Source organism: Lonchura striata, chromosome 2, assembly GCF_050655825.1.
Source record: "Lonchura striata isolate lonStrDom1 chromosome 2, ASM5065582v1, whole genome shotgun sequence".
In the NCBI taxonomy this organism is placed as follows: Eukaryota; Metazoa; Chordata; class Aves; order Passeriformes; family Estrildidae; genus Lonchura; species Lonchura striata.
The window spans coordinates 156,065,484-156,081,384 of record NC_140704.1 but is presented as its reverse complement, the minus strand read 5'-3'; the positions used below and the strand labels follow the sequence as shown (position 1 = coordinate 156,081,384).

General features: G+C 56.5%; 1 protein-coding gene across 1 annotated transcript in view; it reads right to left on the bottom strand.

Moving 5' to 3' along the window:
• The window catches only part of GPT (glutamic--pyruvic transaminase), a 28,064-nt gene extending 14,580 nt beyond the window's left edge, over window positions 1–13,484 (bottom strand). Inside the window, exons 1-5 of the mRNA XM_085572708.1 lie at window positions 13,451–13,484; window positions 7,656–7,821; window positions 4,063–4,152; window positions 3,865–3,973; window positions 3,645–3,775 (exon numbers count right to left, since the gene is read on the bottom strand). Coding sequence (XP_085428834.1) covers window positions 3,645–3,775; window positions 3,865–3,973; window positions 4,063–4,152; window positions 7,656–7,811 — 486 coding nt within the window. The 5' untranslated portion in view covers window positions 7,812–7,821; window positions 13,451–13,484. The remainder of the gene's footprint in view (window positions 1–3,644; window positions 3,776–3,864; window positions 3,974–4,062; window positions 4,153–7,655; window positions 7,822–13,450) is intronic.
• Window positions 13,485–15,901: the final 2,417 nt, after the last annotated feature.

The window sequence follows — 15,901 nt, the reverse complement described above, 5'->3', positions numbered from 1 at the left end:
GTGGGAATCGGGACACTGAGGGGACACTGAGGGGACAATGTGGGATGGGGATCATCACCCCCATGGCAATGAGCCCAAGCCCCACACCAGCAGCTTCAGCATCGTCTGGGGACACCAGGAGGGGACACTGAGGGGACAATCAGGGGACAGTGAGGAGCTGGGAGGGGGGACACTGAGGGGACAATCAGGGACAATGTGGGATGGGGATCAGCACCCCCGTGCGAGACGAGCCCGAGCCCCACACCAGCAGCTTCAGCATCGTCTGGGGACATGGACAGGGGACAGTGAGGGGACAATCAGGGGACAATCAGGGGACAATCATGGGGTGGGAATTGGGACACTGAGGGGACAATCGGGACAATGTGGGATGGGGATCAGCACCCCCGTGCGAGACTGCCCCGAGCCCCACAGCAGCAGCTTCAGCATCGTCTGGGGACACCAGGAGGGGACAGTGAGGGGACAATCGGGGGTTGGGAATCGGGACACTGAGGGGACAATCGGGACAATGTGGGATGGGGATCAGCACCCCCGTGCGAGACTGCCCCGAGCCCCACACCAGCAGCTTCAGCATCGTCTGGGGACACCAGGAGGGGACAGTGAGGGGACAATCGGGGGTTGGGAATCGGGACATTGAGGGGACACGGAGGGGACAATCATGGGGTGGAAACTGGGATATGGAGAGGGGACACTCAGGGGACAATGCGGGATGGGGATCATCACCCCCATGGCAATGAGCCCAAGCCCCACATCAGCAGCTTCAGCATCGTCTGGGGACACCAGGAGGGGACAGTGAGGGGACAATCGTGGGACAATCGGGGGTTGGGAATCGGGACACTGAGGGGACACTGAGGGGACAATGTGGGATGGGGATCAGCACCCCCGTGCGAGACGAGCCCGAGCCCCACACCAGCAGCTTCAGCATCGTCTGGGGACACCAGGAGGGGACAGTGAGGGGACAATCAGGGGACAGTGAGGAGCTGGGATGGAGGACACTGAGGGGACAATCGGGACAATGTGGGATGGGGATCAGCACCCCCGTGCGAGACGAGCCCGAGCCCCACACCAGCAGCTTCAGCATCGTCTGGGGACATGGACAGGGGACAGTGAGGGGACAATCGTGGGACAATCATGGGACAATCATGGGGTGGGAATCAGGACACTGAGGGGACACTGAGGGGACAATGTGGGATGGGGATCAGCACCCCCGTGCGAGACGAGCCCGAGCCCCACACCAGCAGCTTCATGTCTGGGGACATGGACAGGGGGGACAGTGAGAGGACAATCAGGGGACAATCATGGGGTGGGATGGGAGACACTGAGGGGACACAGAGGGGACAATCAGGGGACAACCGGGGGGTGGGAATCAGGACATGGAGAGGACAGCCAGGGGTCGGAGATGGGACATTAAGGGGTCAGAGTGGGGTGAGAATTGGGACATGGAGGATGAGGATATTCAAGGGTTGGGACGGGGGACATTGAGGGGACAATCAGGGGACAATCACGGGGTGGGAATCGGGACAGTGAGGGGACACTGAGGGGACAGTGAGGGGACAATCAGGGGACAATCGGGGGGTGGGATGGGGGGACATTGAGGGCACACTAAGGGGACAATCAGGGGACAATCACGGGGTGGGAATCGGGACACTGAGGGGACACTGAGGGGACAGTGAGGGGACAATCAGGGGTTCGGATGGGGGACACTGAGGGGACAATCAGGGGACAATCGGGGTGGCAATTGGGACATGGAGGGGACACTGAGGGGACACTGAGGGGACAGGTTGGGGTGGGAATCATGGGGTCATCGTGAGGACCATGAGGGGACACCATGGGGTGGTGATCAGGACATTGTGGGGACATTGTGGGGATAATGAGGGGGTGGGGGACACTGAGGTGACAATCAGGGGACACCGTGGGGTGGCAATCAGGACATTGTGGGGACACTGAGGGGACAATCAGGGGACAATCGGGGGGTGGGAATTGGGACACTGAGGGGACACTGAGGGGACAATCAGGGGGTGGCAATCAGGGGGTGGCAATCAGGACACTGAGGGGACAGTCAGGGGACAATCAGGGGGTGGCAATCAGGACATTGAGGGGACATTGAGGGGACAGACTGGGGACAATCAGGGGGTGGCAATCAGGACACTGAGGGGACATTGTGGGGACATTGTAGGGACAATCGGGGGTGGCACCCGGACACGGGGCAACAACCGGGGGCCACCGTCCCCACGGCAACCGCACGCGGCCTTGGGGACAAGGCGGTGCCACCCCCGCGGGAGCTGGCAGCGTCCCCGGGGACGTGGGGACACCAAGGCCACGGTGCCACCACCCCCCTGGGCCCCGCTGGCGGTGCCAAGAGCCGCACAAAGGTCCCTTTGTCACCCTCTGCCACCCTTTGTCACCGCCCGCCGTGGGAACGGCCCGGCAGGGTGGCAGCGCGCCCGGCTGTCCCCGAGGCGGTGGCAGGGCGGTGGCAGGGCGGTGGCAGGGTGACAGAGTGGTGGCATGGTGGTGACAGGGTGGCAGGGTGGTGGCAGGGTGGTGGCAGGGCGGTGACAGGGTGGCAGGGTGGTGACAGGGCAGTGACAGGGTGGTGACAGGGCAGTGACAGGGTGGCAGGGTGGTGACAGGGTGACAGAGTGGTGGCATGGTGGTGACAGGGCAGTGACAGGGCAGTGACAGGGTGACAGAGTGGTGGCATGGTGGTGACAGGGTGACAGGGCAGTGACAGGGTGGTGACAGGGTGACAGGGTGGTGGCAGGGTGGTGACAGGGTGACAGGGCAGTGACAGGGCGGTGACAGGGTGACAGAGTGGTGGCAGGGTGGTGGCAGGGTGGTGGCCGATGTCACCGTACCACGATGGCGCTGGTGGCAGGGGCAGTGTCAGGGTGGTGGCAGGGTGACAGGGAGGTGACAGGATGGTGACAGGGCAGTGGCAGGGTGACAGGGGTGGTGGCAGCGCGGTGGCCCGTGTCACTGTACCACGATGGCGTTGGTGGCAATAGTGGCAGGGTGGTGACAGGGGCAGTGACAGGGTGACAGGGCGGTGACAGGGGAGGTGACAGCGCGGTGGCCGATGTCACCGTACCACGATGGCATCGCTGGCAATAGTGGCAGGGTGGTGACAGGGGCAGTGACAGGGAGGTGACAGGGGAGGTGACAGGGGAGGTGACAGGGGCAGTGACAGGGTGACAGGGTGGTGACAGGGGAGGTGACAGGGGAGGTGACAGGGTGGTGGCCGATGTCACCGTACCACGATGGCATTGCTGGCAATAGTGGCAGGGTGGTGACAGGGGCAGTGACAGGGAGGTGACAGTGACAGGGGAGGTGACAGGGGAGGTGACAGTGACAGGGAGGTGACAGGGGAGGTGACAGCGCGGCGGCCCGTGTCACCGTACCACGATGGCATCGCTGGTACCAGTGACAGGGAGGTGACAGGGAGGTGACAGGGTGACAGGGGTGGTGACAGGGGAGGTGACAGGGGAGGTGACAGCGCGGCGGCCCGTGTCACCGTACCACGATGGCGTCGCTGGCGCCGGTGGCAGGTAGGTGACAGGGGAGGTGACAGTGACAGGGCGGTGACAGGGGAGGTGACAGGGCAGGTGACAGGGCAGGTGACAGCGCGGCGGCCCGTGTCACCGTACCACGATGGCGTCGCTGGCGCCGGTGGACAGGAAGACGTCGTCGGCCTTGGCGGGCACGCCGTCGCGGCGCTCGATGTAGCGCGCCACGCTCTCCCGCACCGCCTGCACGCCGGGGCTGGCGCTGTACGAGCCTGGGGACACGGGGACAGGAGGGGACAGCCGCGTCACCTCCCCGCCCGCCGCCACGTGCCGGGCACGCCGCGGCCGAGGTGGCACCGACCGACGCTGCCGCCGCCGCAGGCCGCCAGCAGCCGCCGGGCGCGCTCCTTGGCGTCGCTGGGCACCGAGTCGTCCTTCATCAGCTCCGGGCACAGGCACAGCGCCGTCACCTGCGCGGGGACACGCGGGGACGCTCGGGGACGGCCGCGGGGGTGGCGGTGGCACCGCGGTGGCAGCGCCGGTGGCACCGCGGCCGTACCTGGCGCAGGAAGGTGATGGGCTGCTGGCCCATGGCGTGAGCGTCGCCGATGTTGGCCTTGATCACCTCGGTGAAGGGCTTGGGGACGCCCTGGGGACAAGGGGACAGACGTGGGGACGGGGACAGACGTGGGGACAGGGACAGACGTGGGGACGGGGACAAGGGGACAGACGTGGGGACAGGGACAGACGTGGGGACAGACATGGGGACAGGGACAGACATGGGGACGGGGACAGGGATAGGACAGGGATGGGGACAAGGGGACAGACATGGGGACAAGGACAGGGACAGGGACAGGGAAATTTGGGACATTGGGGACTTTGGGGACCTTTGGGGACATTGGGGACATTGGGGGGACATTGGGGACATTGGGGACATTGGGGACATTGGGGACATTGGGGACATTGGGGACATTTGGGGACATTGGGGACATTGGAGACATTGGGGACATTGGGGACATTGGGGACATTGGGGACATTTTGGGGACATTTTGGGGACATTTTGGGGACATTTTGGGGACCTTTGGGGACATTTTGGGGACATTGGGGGACACGGGCGGGGGTGGCAGCGATGTCCCCACCCCCACCGGGGCCGGACTTTGGCCACCTCGGCTCCGTCCGGGGGTGGCACCGCCCCGGAAGTGGCAGCGGTGGCACTTTGTCACCTTTGTCACCTTCGTCACCCTCGTCACCTTTGTCACCTTTGTCACCTTCGTCACCTTCGTCACCTTTGTCACCTTCGTCACCTTCGTCACCCTCGTCACCTTTGTCACCTTTGTCACCTTTGTCACCTTCGTCACCTTTGTCACCCTCGTCACCCTCGTCACCTTTGTCACCTTTGTCACCTTTGTCACCTTCGTCACCCTCGTCACCCTCGTCACCTTCGTCACCTGTGTCACCTTTGTCACCTTTGTCACCCGTGCCACCCCCGGGATGTCCCCAAGCCCCTCCCCCACCCCCCCAAAAAGGGACCCCCGGGGGGGGGGAGGGGACATTGGGGGACATTGGGGGCAAAATTCAGGTTTTTTAGGGGGAAATTCATTTTTTTTAGGGAAAAATTCTTTTTTTTTAGGGGAAAATTCAATTTTTTTTAGGGGAAAATTCATTTTTAGGGGGGAAAAATCCGATTTTTTTTTGTGAGGAAAAAATCCCATTTTTTGGGGGAAAAAATTCCATTTTTTGGGGAGATAAAATCCCATTTTTGGGGTGATAAAAATCCCTTTTTTTGGGGTGATAAAATCCCATTTTTTGGGGGGGAAAATCCCATTTTTGGGGTGATAAAATCCCATTTTTTGGGGGGGAAAAATCCCATTTTTGGGGTGATAAAATCCCATTTTTGGTGAGATAAAATCCCATTTTTTGGGTGATAAAATCCCTTTTTTGGGGTGATAAAATCCCATTTTTTGGGTGATAAAATCCCTTTTTTTGGAGGGGAAAAATCCCATTTTTTGGGTGATAAAATCCCATTTTTGGAGGTCCCGATTTTGGGGGGGGTCCCAATTTTGGGGGTCCAGATTTGGGGTTTTTTGGGGTTTTTTTTGGGTTTTTTGGGGTTTTTTTGGGCTTTTTTGGGGGTTTTTGGGGGGGAGTTTTGGGGGTTTTTTGTTTTTTTTTTTTTGGGTTTTTGGGTTTTTCTTGGGTGGGTTTTGGGGTTTTTTTGGAGGTTTTTTGGGGTTTTTTTTGAAGTTGATTTTTTGGGTTTTTTTGGGTTTCTTTTAAGGGATTTTTGGGGTTTTTTTGAGGATTTTTTGAGGGTTTTTGGGGGGATTTTTTGGGCTTTTTTTGGGGGTTTTTTTGGGCTTTTTTTGGTTTTTTGGGGTTTTTTGGAGTTTTTTTGGGCATTCTTTTTCGGATTTTTCTTGGAGGTTTTTTTCGGATTTTTTTTGGGTTTTTTAGGATTTTTTTGGGGTTTCTTTTTAGGATTTTTTTGGGGTTTTTTAGGATTTTTTGGGGTTTTTTCGGATTTTTTGGGGGGTTTTTTAGGATTTTTTTGGGGTTTTTTTAGGATTTTTTTGGGGGTTTCTTTTGGGTTTTTTTTTTTGGGAGTTTTTTTAGGCTTTTTTTCGGTTTTTTGGGCTTTTTTGGGGCAGTTTTTTAGGGGTTTTTTTCGGATTTTTTATTTTTTTAGTTTTTTGGGGGAATTTTTTTGGGTTTTTTTTAGGATTTTTTTGGAGTTTTTTGGGGGGATTTTTTGGGGTTTCTTTTTAGGATTTTTTTGGGGTTTCTTTTTAGGATTTTTTTTGGGTTTTTTTGGGGGATTTTTTGGGAGGTTTTTTTGGGGGTTTTTTGGGGGTTTTTTTGGGGCTGTTTTGGAATTTTTCGGGGGATTTTTTGGGAATTTTTTTGCGGGTTTTTTGGGGGGGTTTTTTTGGGAGTTTTTTGGGGCTTTTTTTCGGTTTTTGGGGTTTTTTGGAGTTTTTTGGGGCATTTTTTTTAGAGTTTTTATTTCGGATTTTTTTGGGGGTTTTTTTTCGGATTTTTTGGGGGGTTTTTTTTTCGGATTTTTTTTGGGTTTTTAGGATTTTTTTGGGTTTTTTAGGATTTTTTTTTGGTTTTTTTCGGATTTTTTGGGGGTTTTTTTTCGGATTTTTTAGGTTTTTTTCGGATTTTTTGGGGTTTTTTTTTCCGGATTTTTTTGGGGTTTTTAGGATTTTTTTGTTTCTTTTTCTGATTTTTTTGGGGTTTTTTTTCGGATTTTTTAGGTTTTTTTCGGATTTTTTGGGGTTTTTTTTTTCGGATTTTTTTAGGTTTTTTTCCGGATTTTTTTTGTTTTTTCCGGATTTTTTGGGGAGTTTTTCGGGGTGATTTTTTTTTGTTTTTTCCGGATTTTTTTGGGTTTTTTTCGGATTTTTTGGGGGGTTTTTTTTCGGATTTTTTTAGGTTTTTTTCGGATTTTTTTTGTTTTTTCGGATTTTTTTGGGAGTTTTTGGGGGTGATTTTTTTAGGTTTTTTTTCGGATTTTTTGGGGGTTTTTTTCGGATTTTTTTGGTTTTTTCCGGATTTTTTTGGGGAGTTTTTCGGGCTGATTTTTTTAGTTTTTTCCGGATTTTTTTGGGGGGGTTTTCTCGGATTTTTTTGGGTTTTTCGGATTTTTTTGGGAGTTCTTGGGGGTGATTTTTTTAGTTTTTTTTCCGGATTTTTTTGTTTTTTTTTTTTCGGATTTTTTTAGGTTTTTTCCGGATTTTTTTGGGAGTTTTTGGGGGTGATTTTTTTAGGTTTTTCCGGATTTTTTTGGGGAGTTTTTCGGGCTGATTTTTTTTTAGTTTTTTCCGGATTTTTTGGGGGGTTTTTTTTCGGATTTTTTTAGGTTTTTTCCGGATTTTTTTGGTTTTTTCCGGATTTTTTTGGGGAGTTTTTCGGGCTGATTTTTTTAGTTTTTTCCGGATTTTTTCGGGGTTTTTTTTTTTTCGGATTTTTTTAGTTTCTTTCCGGATTTTTTTTTTTTGTTTTTTTTTTTTTTCCGGATTTTTTCGGGAGTTTTTGGGGGTGATTTTTTCTGTTTTTTCCGGATTTTTTCGGGAGTTTTTCGGGGTGATTTTTTTCTGTTTTTTCCGCATTTTCGGTGTGTTTTGAGCCCCCCGCCCGCGCCGGTACCTTGCTGAGCTCCCGCTCCAGCTCCTGCGCGCGGCTGACGATGGGGCCGCGCACCGCGTACTCCACGCGCCGCACCGCGGGGTTCAGCGCCTCGGGGCTCAGCACCGCGCCCCGCCGCGCCCCGCCCGCCGCCGCCGCCGCCGCCGCCGCCGCCATCGCCAGCAGCCTGCGGGCCCGCGGAGCCCTCAGCATCGCCCCGGGCCGCCCCCGGGGAAAACGGGGAACGGGGCCGCCCCCCCGGGGAAAGGACGGGAACGGAGCCGCCCCCGGGAAAAACGGGGCCGCCCCCCCGGGGAAACGGAGCCGCCCCCGGGGAAAGAACGGGGGAACGGAGCCGCTCCCCCGGGGAAACGGAGCCGCCCCCGGGGAAAGGACGGAGCCGCCCCCGGGGAAAGGACGGGGCCGCCTCCCCGGGGGAACGGAGCCGCCCCCGGGGAAAGGACGGAGCCGCCCTCGGGGAAGGGACCGGGAACGGAGCCGGTCCTCCGGGAACGGACGGGGCCGCTCACCCGGGAAGGGATGGGGGAACGGAGCCGCTCCTCCGGGAAAGAACGGAGGAACGGGGCCGCCCCCGGGGAAACGGACCTGCCCCCGGGGAAAGAACGGGGGAACGGAGCCGGTCCTCCGGGAAAGAACGGAGCCGCCCCCGGGGAAAGAACGGGGCCGCCCCCGGGAAGGGACCGGGAACGGAGCCGCCCCCCCGGGGAAGAACGGGGCCGCCCCCGGGGAAAGGACGGGGCAACGGAGTCGGTCCTCCGGGAAAAACGGAGCCGCCCCCGGGGAAAGGACGGAGCCGGCCCCGCGGGAAAGAACGGAGCCGCCCCCGGGAAGGGACCGGGAACGGAGGCGCCCCCCCGGGGAAAGGACGGGGCCGCCCCCGGGAAGGGACCGGGGAACGGAGCCGCCCCCCGGGGAAAAGCGGGGCCGCCCCCCGGGAAGGGACCTGGAACGGGGCCGCCCCCCCGGAAAAAACCGAGCCGGTCCTCCGGGAAAGAACGGGGCCGCTCACCCGGGAAGGGACCGGGGAACGGAGCCGAGTCCCCGGGGAAACGGACCTGCCCCCGGGGAAAGAACGGAGCCGCTCACCCGGGGAAGAACGGGGCCGCCCCCGGGAAGGGACCGGGGAAACGGAGCCGGTCCTCCGGGAAAAACGGAGCCGCCCCCCGGGAAGGGACCGGGGAACGGAGCCGCCCCCCGGGAAAAACGGAGCTGGTCCTCCGGGAAAGAACGGAGCCGCTCCCCGGGAAAAGAACGGGGCCGCCCCCCGGGAAAGAACGGGGGACCGGAGCCGCCCCCCGGGAAAGAACGGGGGACCGGAGCCGCCCCCCGGGAAAGAACGGGGCCGCCCCCGGCTAAAGGACCCGGGAACGGAGCCGCCCCCCCGGGAAAGAACGGAGCCGCTCCCCGGGAAGGGTCGGGGGAACGGGGCCGCCCCCCCGGGGAAACGGAGCGGCTCCCCCGGAGCGGCTCCCCCTGGAAAGAACGGAGGAACGGAGGCGCTCCCCGGGAAGGGACGGAGCCGCTCCTCCGGTAAAAACGGAGCCGCTCCCCCGGTAAAAAATGAGCCGCTCCCCCGGGAAGGGATGGAGCCGCTCCCCGGGAAGGGACGGAGCCGCTCCCCGGGAAGGGACGGAGCCGGCCCGGTGCGAGCGGCGGGGGTGGCCGAGGGAAGCGGCCACCGGCAGCGGGCCGGGAGCAACGGGCACGGGGCGAAGGGCAACGGGCACCGGGCCGGGGACAACGGGCACGGGGCGAGCGGCAACGGGCACCGGGCCAGGGACAACGGGCACCGGGCCAGGGACAACGGGCGAGGGCAACGGGCACGGGGCGAGCGGCAACGGACACCGGGCAAAGGGCAACGGGCGGCGGGGCGGGGCGGGGCGGGGCGGGGCGGGGGTGGCACCGGGAAAGGGGGACACCGGGAATGGGGGACACCGGGAATGGGGGACACCGGGACTGGGACACCGGGAACGGGGGACACCGGGAATGGGACACCGGGAATGGGGACACCGGGACTGGGACACCGGGAATGGGGGACACCGGGAATGGGGGACACCGGGAATGGGACACCGGGACTGGGACACCGGGAATGGGACACCGGGAATGGGACACCGGGACTGGGACACCGGGACGGGGACACCGGGAATGGGACTGGCACCGGGAACGGGAACAAACGGGGATGGGACACCGGGACTGGGACACCGGGAATGGGGGACACCGGGAACGGGGGACACTGGGACTGGGGACGGACGGGGAGCGGGGACACCGGGAATGGGACACCGGGAATGGGGGACACCGGGATCGGGAACAAACGGGGATGGGACACCGGGAACGGGAATTGGCACCGGGAACGGGAACAAACGGGGATGGGACACCGGGACTGGGACACCGGGAACGGGAGCGGGGATAAGGGGCACGGGGATGGCACCGGGAATGGGACACCGGGAATGGGACTGGGCACGTGGCAGCGGGGACAGGGACAGGGGTGGCACCGGGACACCGGGAACGGGGGACACCGGGGACAACCGGCACCGGGAGCGGGGACAAACGGGGATGGGGAAGCGGGAAGGGGACACCGGGAGCGGGGACACCGGGAATGGGACTGGAACCGGGGATGGGACACCGGGAACGGGACACCGGGAATGGGACTGGAACCGGGGATGGGACACCGGGAACGGGAGCGGGGACAAGTGGCACGGGGGTGGCACCGGGAATGGGACACCGGGACCGGGACACCGGGAACGGGAGGGGACACCAGGAATGGGACTGATACCGGGGATGGGACTGACACCGGGAATGGGACTGGAACCGGGACTGGGCACGTGGCAGCGGGGACAAAGGGCACCGGGAGCAGGGGTGGCACCGGGGAGGGGACAACGGGATGGGGACACCGGGACCGGTACACCGGGAATGGGAGGGGACACTGGGAATGGGACTGGCACCGGGAACCGGAACACCAGGAACGGGACACCGGGAACGGGACACCGGGAACGGGACACCGGGAATGGGACTGGAACCGGGAACCGGAACACCGGGAACGGGACACCGGGAACGGGACACCGGGAATGGGACTGGAACCGGGGATGGGACACCGGGAACGGGAGCGGGGACAAGTGGCACGGGGGTGGCACCGGGAATGGGACACCGGGACCGGGACACCGGGAATGGGAGGGGACACTGGGAATGGGACTGGCACCGAGACTGGGCACGTGGCAGCGGGGACAAAGGGCACCGGGAGCGGGGGTGGCACCGGGGAGGGGACACTGGGACAGGGGACACTGGGACTGGGGGTGGCACCGGGACCGGGGGTGGCACCGGTACAGGGGACAGCGGGACTGGGGTGGCAGCAGGAAAGGGACACCGGGACTGGGGGTGGCACCGGGACAGGGACACCGGGACTGGGGTGGCACCGGGGAGGGGACACCGGGATGGGGACACCGGGACAGGGACACCGGGACCGGGGGTGGCACCGGGAATGAGACACCAGGACCGGGAGTGGCACCGGGGACCGGGAGTGGCACCAGGGAGGGGACACTGGGACAGGGACACCGGGGAGGGGACACCGGGACCGGGGGTGGCAGCAGGAAAGGGACACCGGGATGGGGACACCGGGACTGGGGTTGGCACCGGGACCGGGGACACCGGGACCGGGGTGGCACCGGGACGGTGACAACCGCCACAGCGGGGGTGGCCCCGGGCACAACGGGCAGCGGGCAGGGGGTGGCACCGCGACACTTTTGGGGACACCGCGACACGAGGGGGACGTGGGGGAATTTGGGAGCCCAGCCCCCCCCCAAAGTCCCCAATTTGTCCCAAATTGCCCCAAATTGTCCCAAATTGTCCCAAATTGTCCCCAAATTCCTCACATCGCCCCCCAGCGGCTCCAACCGCCGCGCCCGCGCGGGCCACGCCCCCCGCGCTGTCAATCACGCGGCCCTGACCACGCCCACTCGCAGCTGATTGGCTGCGGCCGGAGGGGGCGGGGCCGGGCGAGTCCAAAGTGCGGCCGGGGGGGGGGGAGAGGGGGGGGTTGGACCATTGAGGGACCCCCAAGAGAACCCCAAAATTTGGGACCCCTCAGAACCCAAAATTGGGGGTCCATGTGGATCCCCACCCCAAAATTTGGGACCCCCAAAATTTTGGACCCCTCAGAACCCAAAATTTGGGGTCCCTGTGGATCCCCACCCCAAATTTTAGGACCCCCAAAATTTTGGACCCCCAAAATTTGGGACCCCTCAGAACCCAAAATTGGGGGTCCATGTGGATCCCCACCCCAAAATTTCGGACCCCCAAAATTTGGGACCCCCAAAATTTGGGACCCCTCAAAACCCAAAATTGGGGGTCCATGTGGATCCCCACCCCAAAATTTGGGACCCCCAAAATTTGGGACCCCTCAGAACCCAAAATTTGGGGTCCCTGTGGATCCCCACCCCAAAATTTGGAACCCCCAAAATTTGGGACCCCTCAGAACTCAAAATTTGGGGTCCCTGTGGATGCCCACCCCAAATTTTGGGACCCCCAAAATTTGGGACCCCCAAAATTTGGGACCCCTCAGAACCCAAAATTGGGGGTCCCTGTGGATCCCCACCCCAAAATTTGGGACCCCCAAAATTTGGGATCCCCAAAATTTGGGACCCCCAAAATTTGGGACCCCACAGAACCCAAAACTGGGGGTCCCTGTGGATCCCCACCCCAAAATTTGGGACCCCATAGACCCCCCCAAAATTAGGGACCCTAAAACCCTCATTAGAGACCCCAAAAATCCCAAATTTTTTCCCCCAAATTTTCCCTTTTAGGATCCCCCAAATCCCAAATTCCCCCAAATCCCAAATTCCCATTTAGGATCCCCCAAATCCCAAATCCCAAATTCCCATTTTAGGATCCCCAAAACCCTTTTGGGGCCCCCCCATCCCCCTTTGCAACCCCCACCCGGCACCCCAAAAAACCCCAAAAAAACCCCCCAAAAAGCCCCAAAAAAACCCACCAAAAAAAAACCCCCCAAAAACCAAAAGAAACCACAAAAAAACCCCAAAAAAACCCGCAAAAAAAAACCCCCAAAAAACCCAAAAAACTAAAAAAACCCACAAAAAACCCCAACCCCCCCCCAAAAAAAACCAAAAACCCCCAAAAAACCCCAACCTCCCCCCCAATAAAAACCCAAAAAACCCAAAAAACAACAAAAAAACCCCACCCCCCAAAAAAACCCCAAAACCCCCCCAAAAAAAACACCCAAAACCCCCAAAACCCCCAAGAAACCCTTAAAAAAAACCCCCCAAAACCCCCCAAAAACCCTCAAAACCCCCCAAAATCCCCTCCCTAAAACCCCCCCAAAAAAAACCCCAAAAAACCCCAAAAAAACCTCCAAAAAACACCCAAAAGCCCCCAAAAAACCAGCAAAAAAACCCAAGAAATTCCAAAAAACCCCAAAAAATCCCCAAACCCCCAAAATCCCCTCTCTAATCCCCCCCCAAAAACTCCCCAAACCCCCCAAAAAAACCCCAAAAAACCCCCAAAAAACCCAAAAAAACCTCCAAAAAACCCCCAAAACCCCCCAAAAAACCAGCAAAAAAACCCAAAAAACCCCAAAAAATCCCAAAACCCCCAAATCCCCTCTCTAAACCCCCCCAAAAACTCCCCAAACCCCCCCAAAAAAACCCCAAAAAAACCCCAAAAAACCCCAAAAGCGCCCGGCCCCTCCCCCCGCAGCTCCGGGGGGTTTTTGGGATTTTGGATTTTGGGGTTTTTTGGGTTTTTTTGGGGTTTTTTGGGTTTTTTTGGGGTGACCCCGCTCTGACCTTTCCGGCAGCCGCGGCCCGAAACGGGATCGGGGGGGGGGAGGGGCGGATTTGGGATTTTGGGGGGCCCCGCCCCCATAAAGGGCCACCCCACCCCAAAAAAACCCCCAAAAAACCCAAAAAACAAACAAAAAACTCCCAACTCCCCCAAGAAAACCCAAAAAACACCCCCAAAACACCCCCAAAAAACCCCCAAAACCCCAAAAAAACCCCCAAAAAACAAAAAAACCCCAAAAAAACCTCCAAAACCGCCCAAAAAACCCCCCAAAAACTCCAAAAAAACCCCCAAAAACCCAAAAAAAAACCCCCAAAAAACAACAAAAAACAAAAAAACCCTCCAAAACTGCCCAAAAAACCCCAAAAGAACTCCAAAAAACCCCCCAAAACCCCCCAAAAACCACGCAAAAAACCCCAAAAACCACGCAAAAAACCCCCCCAAAAACCGCAAAAAAAAAAAACCCCAAAAAACCAAAAAACCCCCCAAAAAACCTCCAAAACCCGCCCAAAAACCTCCAAAAAAACCCCCCAAAATTCCCCAAAAAACCTTCCAAAAAAAACCCCAAAAAACCTCCAAAAACCCCCCAAAAACCGCCCAAAAGCCTCCAAAAAAACCCCCCAAAAATCCCCAAAAAAACCCCCCAAAAAACCCCCAAAAAACCTCCAAAAACCCCCCAAAAACCGCCCAAAAAACCGCCCAAAAATCCCCGAAAAACCCCCCAAAAAACCCCCCAAAACCCGCAAAAAACCCCCCAAAAAAACCAAAAAAACCCCAAAAAACCTCCAAAACCCCCCCAAAAACTGCTCAAAAACCCCCCAAAAAACTCCAAAAAAAAAACCCCAAAACGCCCCCCCAAAAACTCCAAAAAACCCCAAAAACCCCAAAAAAACGAATTTAGGGCGGGGCTGTTTTTTGGGGTTTTTTTTGGGGAGTGGGGGAAGGGTTTTGGGGTTCCTAAAAGATCCCAAAGGGATTTGGGGGATCCCCAAAATCCCAAAAATTTTGGGGTTCCTAAAAATTCCAGATTGGATTTGGGGGGTCCCAAAAATCCCAAAAATTTTGGGGTTCCTAAAAGTCCCAAAAATTTTGGAGGTTCCCAAAAATCCCAGATTGGATTTGGAGGGTCCAAAAAATCCCAAATTGGATTTGGGGGTTCCCAAAAATCCCCAAAATTTTGGGGGGTCCCCAAAAATCCCAAATTGGATTTGGGGGTTCCCAAAAATCCCAAAAATTTTGGGGGTCCCAAAAATCCCAAAAATTTTGGAGGTTCCCAAAAATCCCAAATAGGATTTGGGGGATCCCAAAAAGGATTTGGGGGGGTCCCAAAAATCCCAAATGTGAATTTGGGGGATCCTAAAAATCCCAAAAAGTTAAAGTTTGGGGGATCCCAAAAATTCCAAATTGGATTTGGGGGTTCCCAAAAATTCCAAATAGGATTTGGGGGGTCCCAAAAATCCCAAATAGGATTTGGGGGGTCCCCAGAAGTTCCTTATGGGATTTAGGGGAATTCAGGGGATCAATGTCCCCCCAATGTCCCCAATGTCCCCCCAATGTCCCCCAATGTCCCCCAATGTCCCCCAATGTCCCCCAATGTCCCCCAATGTCCCCCCAGTGTCCCCTCAGTGTCCCCAAATGTCCCCAATAAAACCCCAACAAACCCGAACAGTTTGTCTCGGTTCTTTATTGGATCAAATCCCAAAAAAACCCCAAAAAATCCCCAAAAATTCCCCCAAAATCCCAATAAAATCCCCCAAAAATCCCAATAAAATCCCCCAAAAATCCCCCCCAAAATGCCCAAATATAGCCAAAAAAATCCCAATAAAATCCCAAATATCCCAATAAAATCCCCAAAAAATCCCAAAAATATCCCCCCCAAAAAATCACAAAAAATCCCAATAAAATCCCAAAAATCCCAATATAATCCCAAAAAAATCCCAATATAATCCCAAAAAATCCCCCCCAAATTCCCCAAAAAATCCCAATAAAATCCACAAAAATATCAGAATAAAATCTCCAAAAAATCCCGCAAAAATCCCAATAAAACCGCAAAAATCCCCCCAAAATCCCCCAAAAACCCCCAATAAATGCATCAGGTTTTTATAATTTCTTTATTGTATAAATCCCAATAAAATCCCCAAAAAGTTCCAATATCCCAATAAAATCCCCCCAAATTCCCCAAAAAATCCCAATAAAATCCTCAAAAAAATCAGAATAAAATCCCCCCAAAATCCCAATAAAATCCCCAAAAAATCCCAAAAATATCGCCGAAAAAAATCCCAAAAAATCCCAAAAAAATCCCAAAAAATCCCCAATAAAATTTCCCAAAATTCCCCAAAAAATCAGAATAAAATCCCCCAAAAATCCCAAAAAAATCCACAAAAAAATCAGAATAAAATCCCCCCCAAATTCCCCACAAAATCCCAATAAAATGCACAAAAAAATCAGAATAAAAT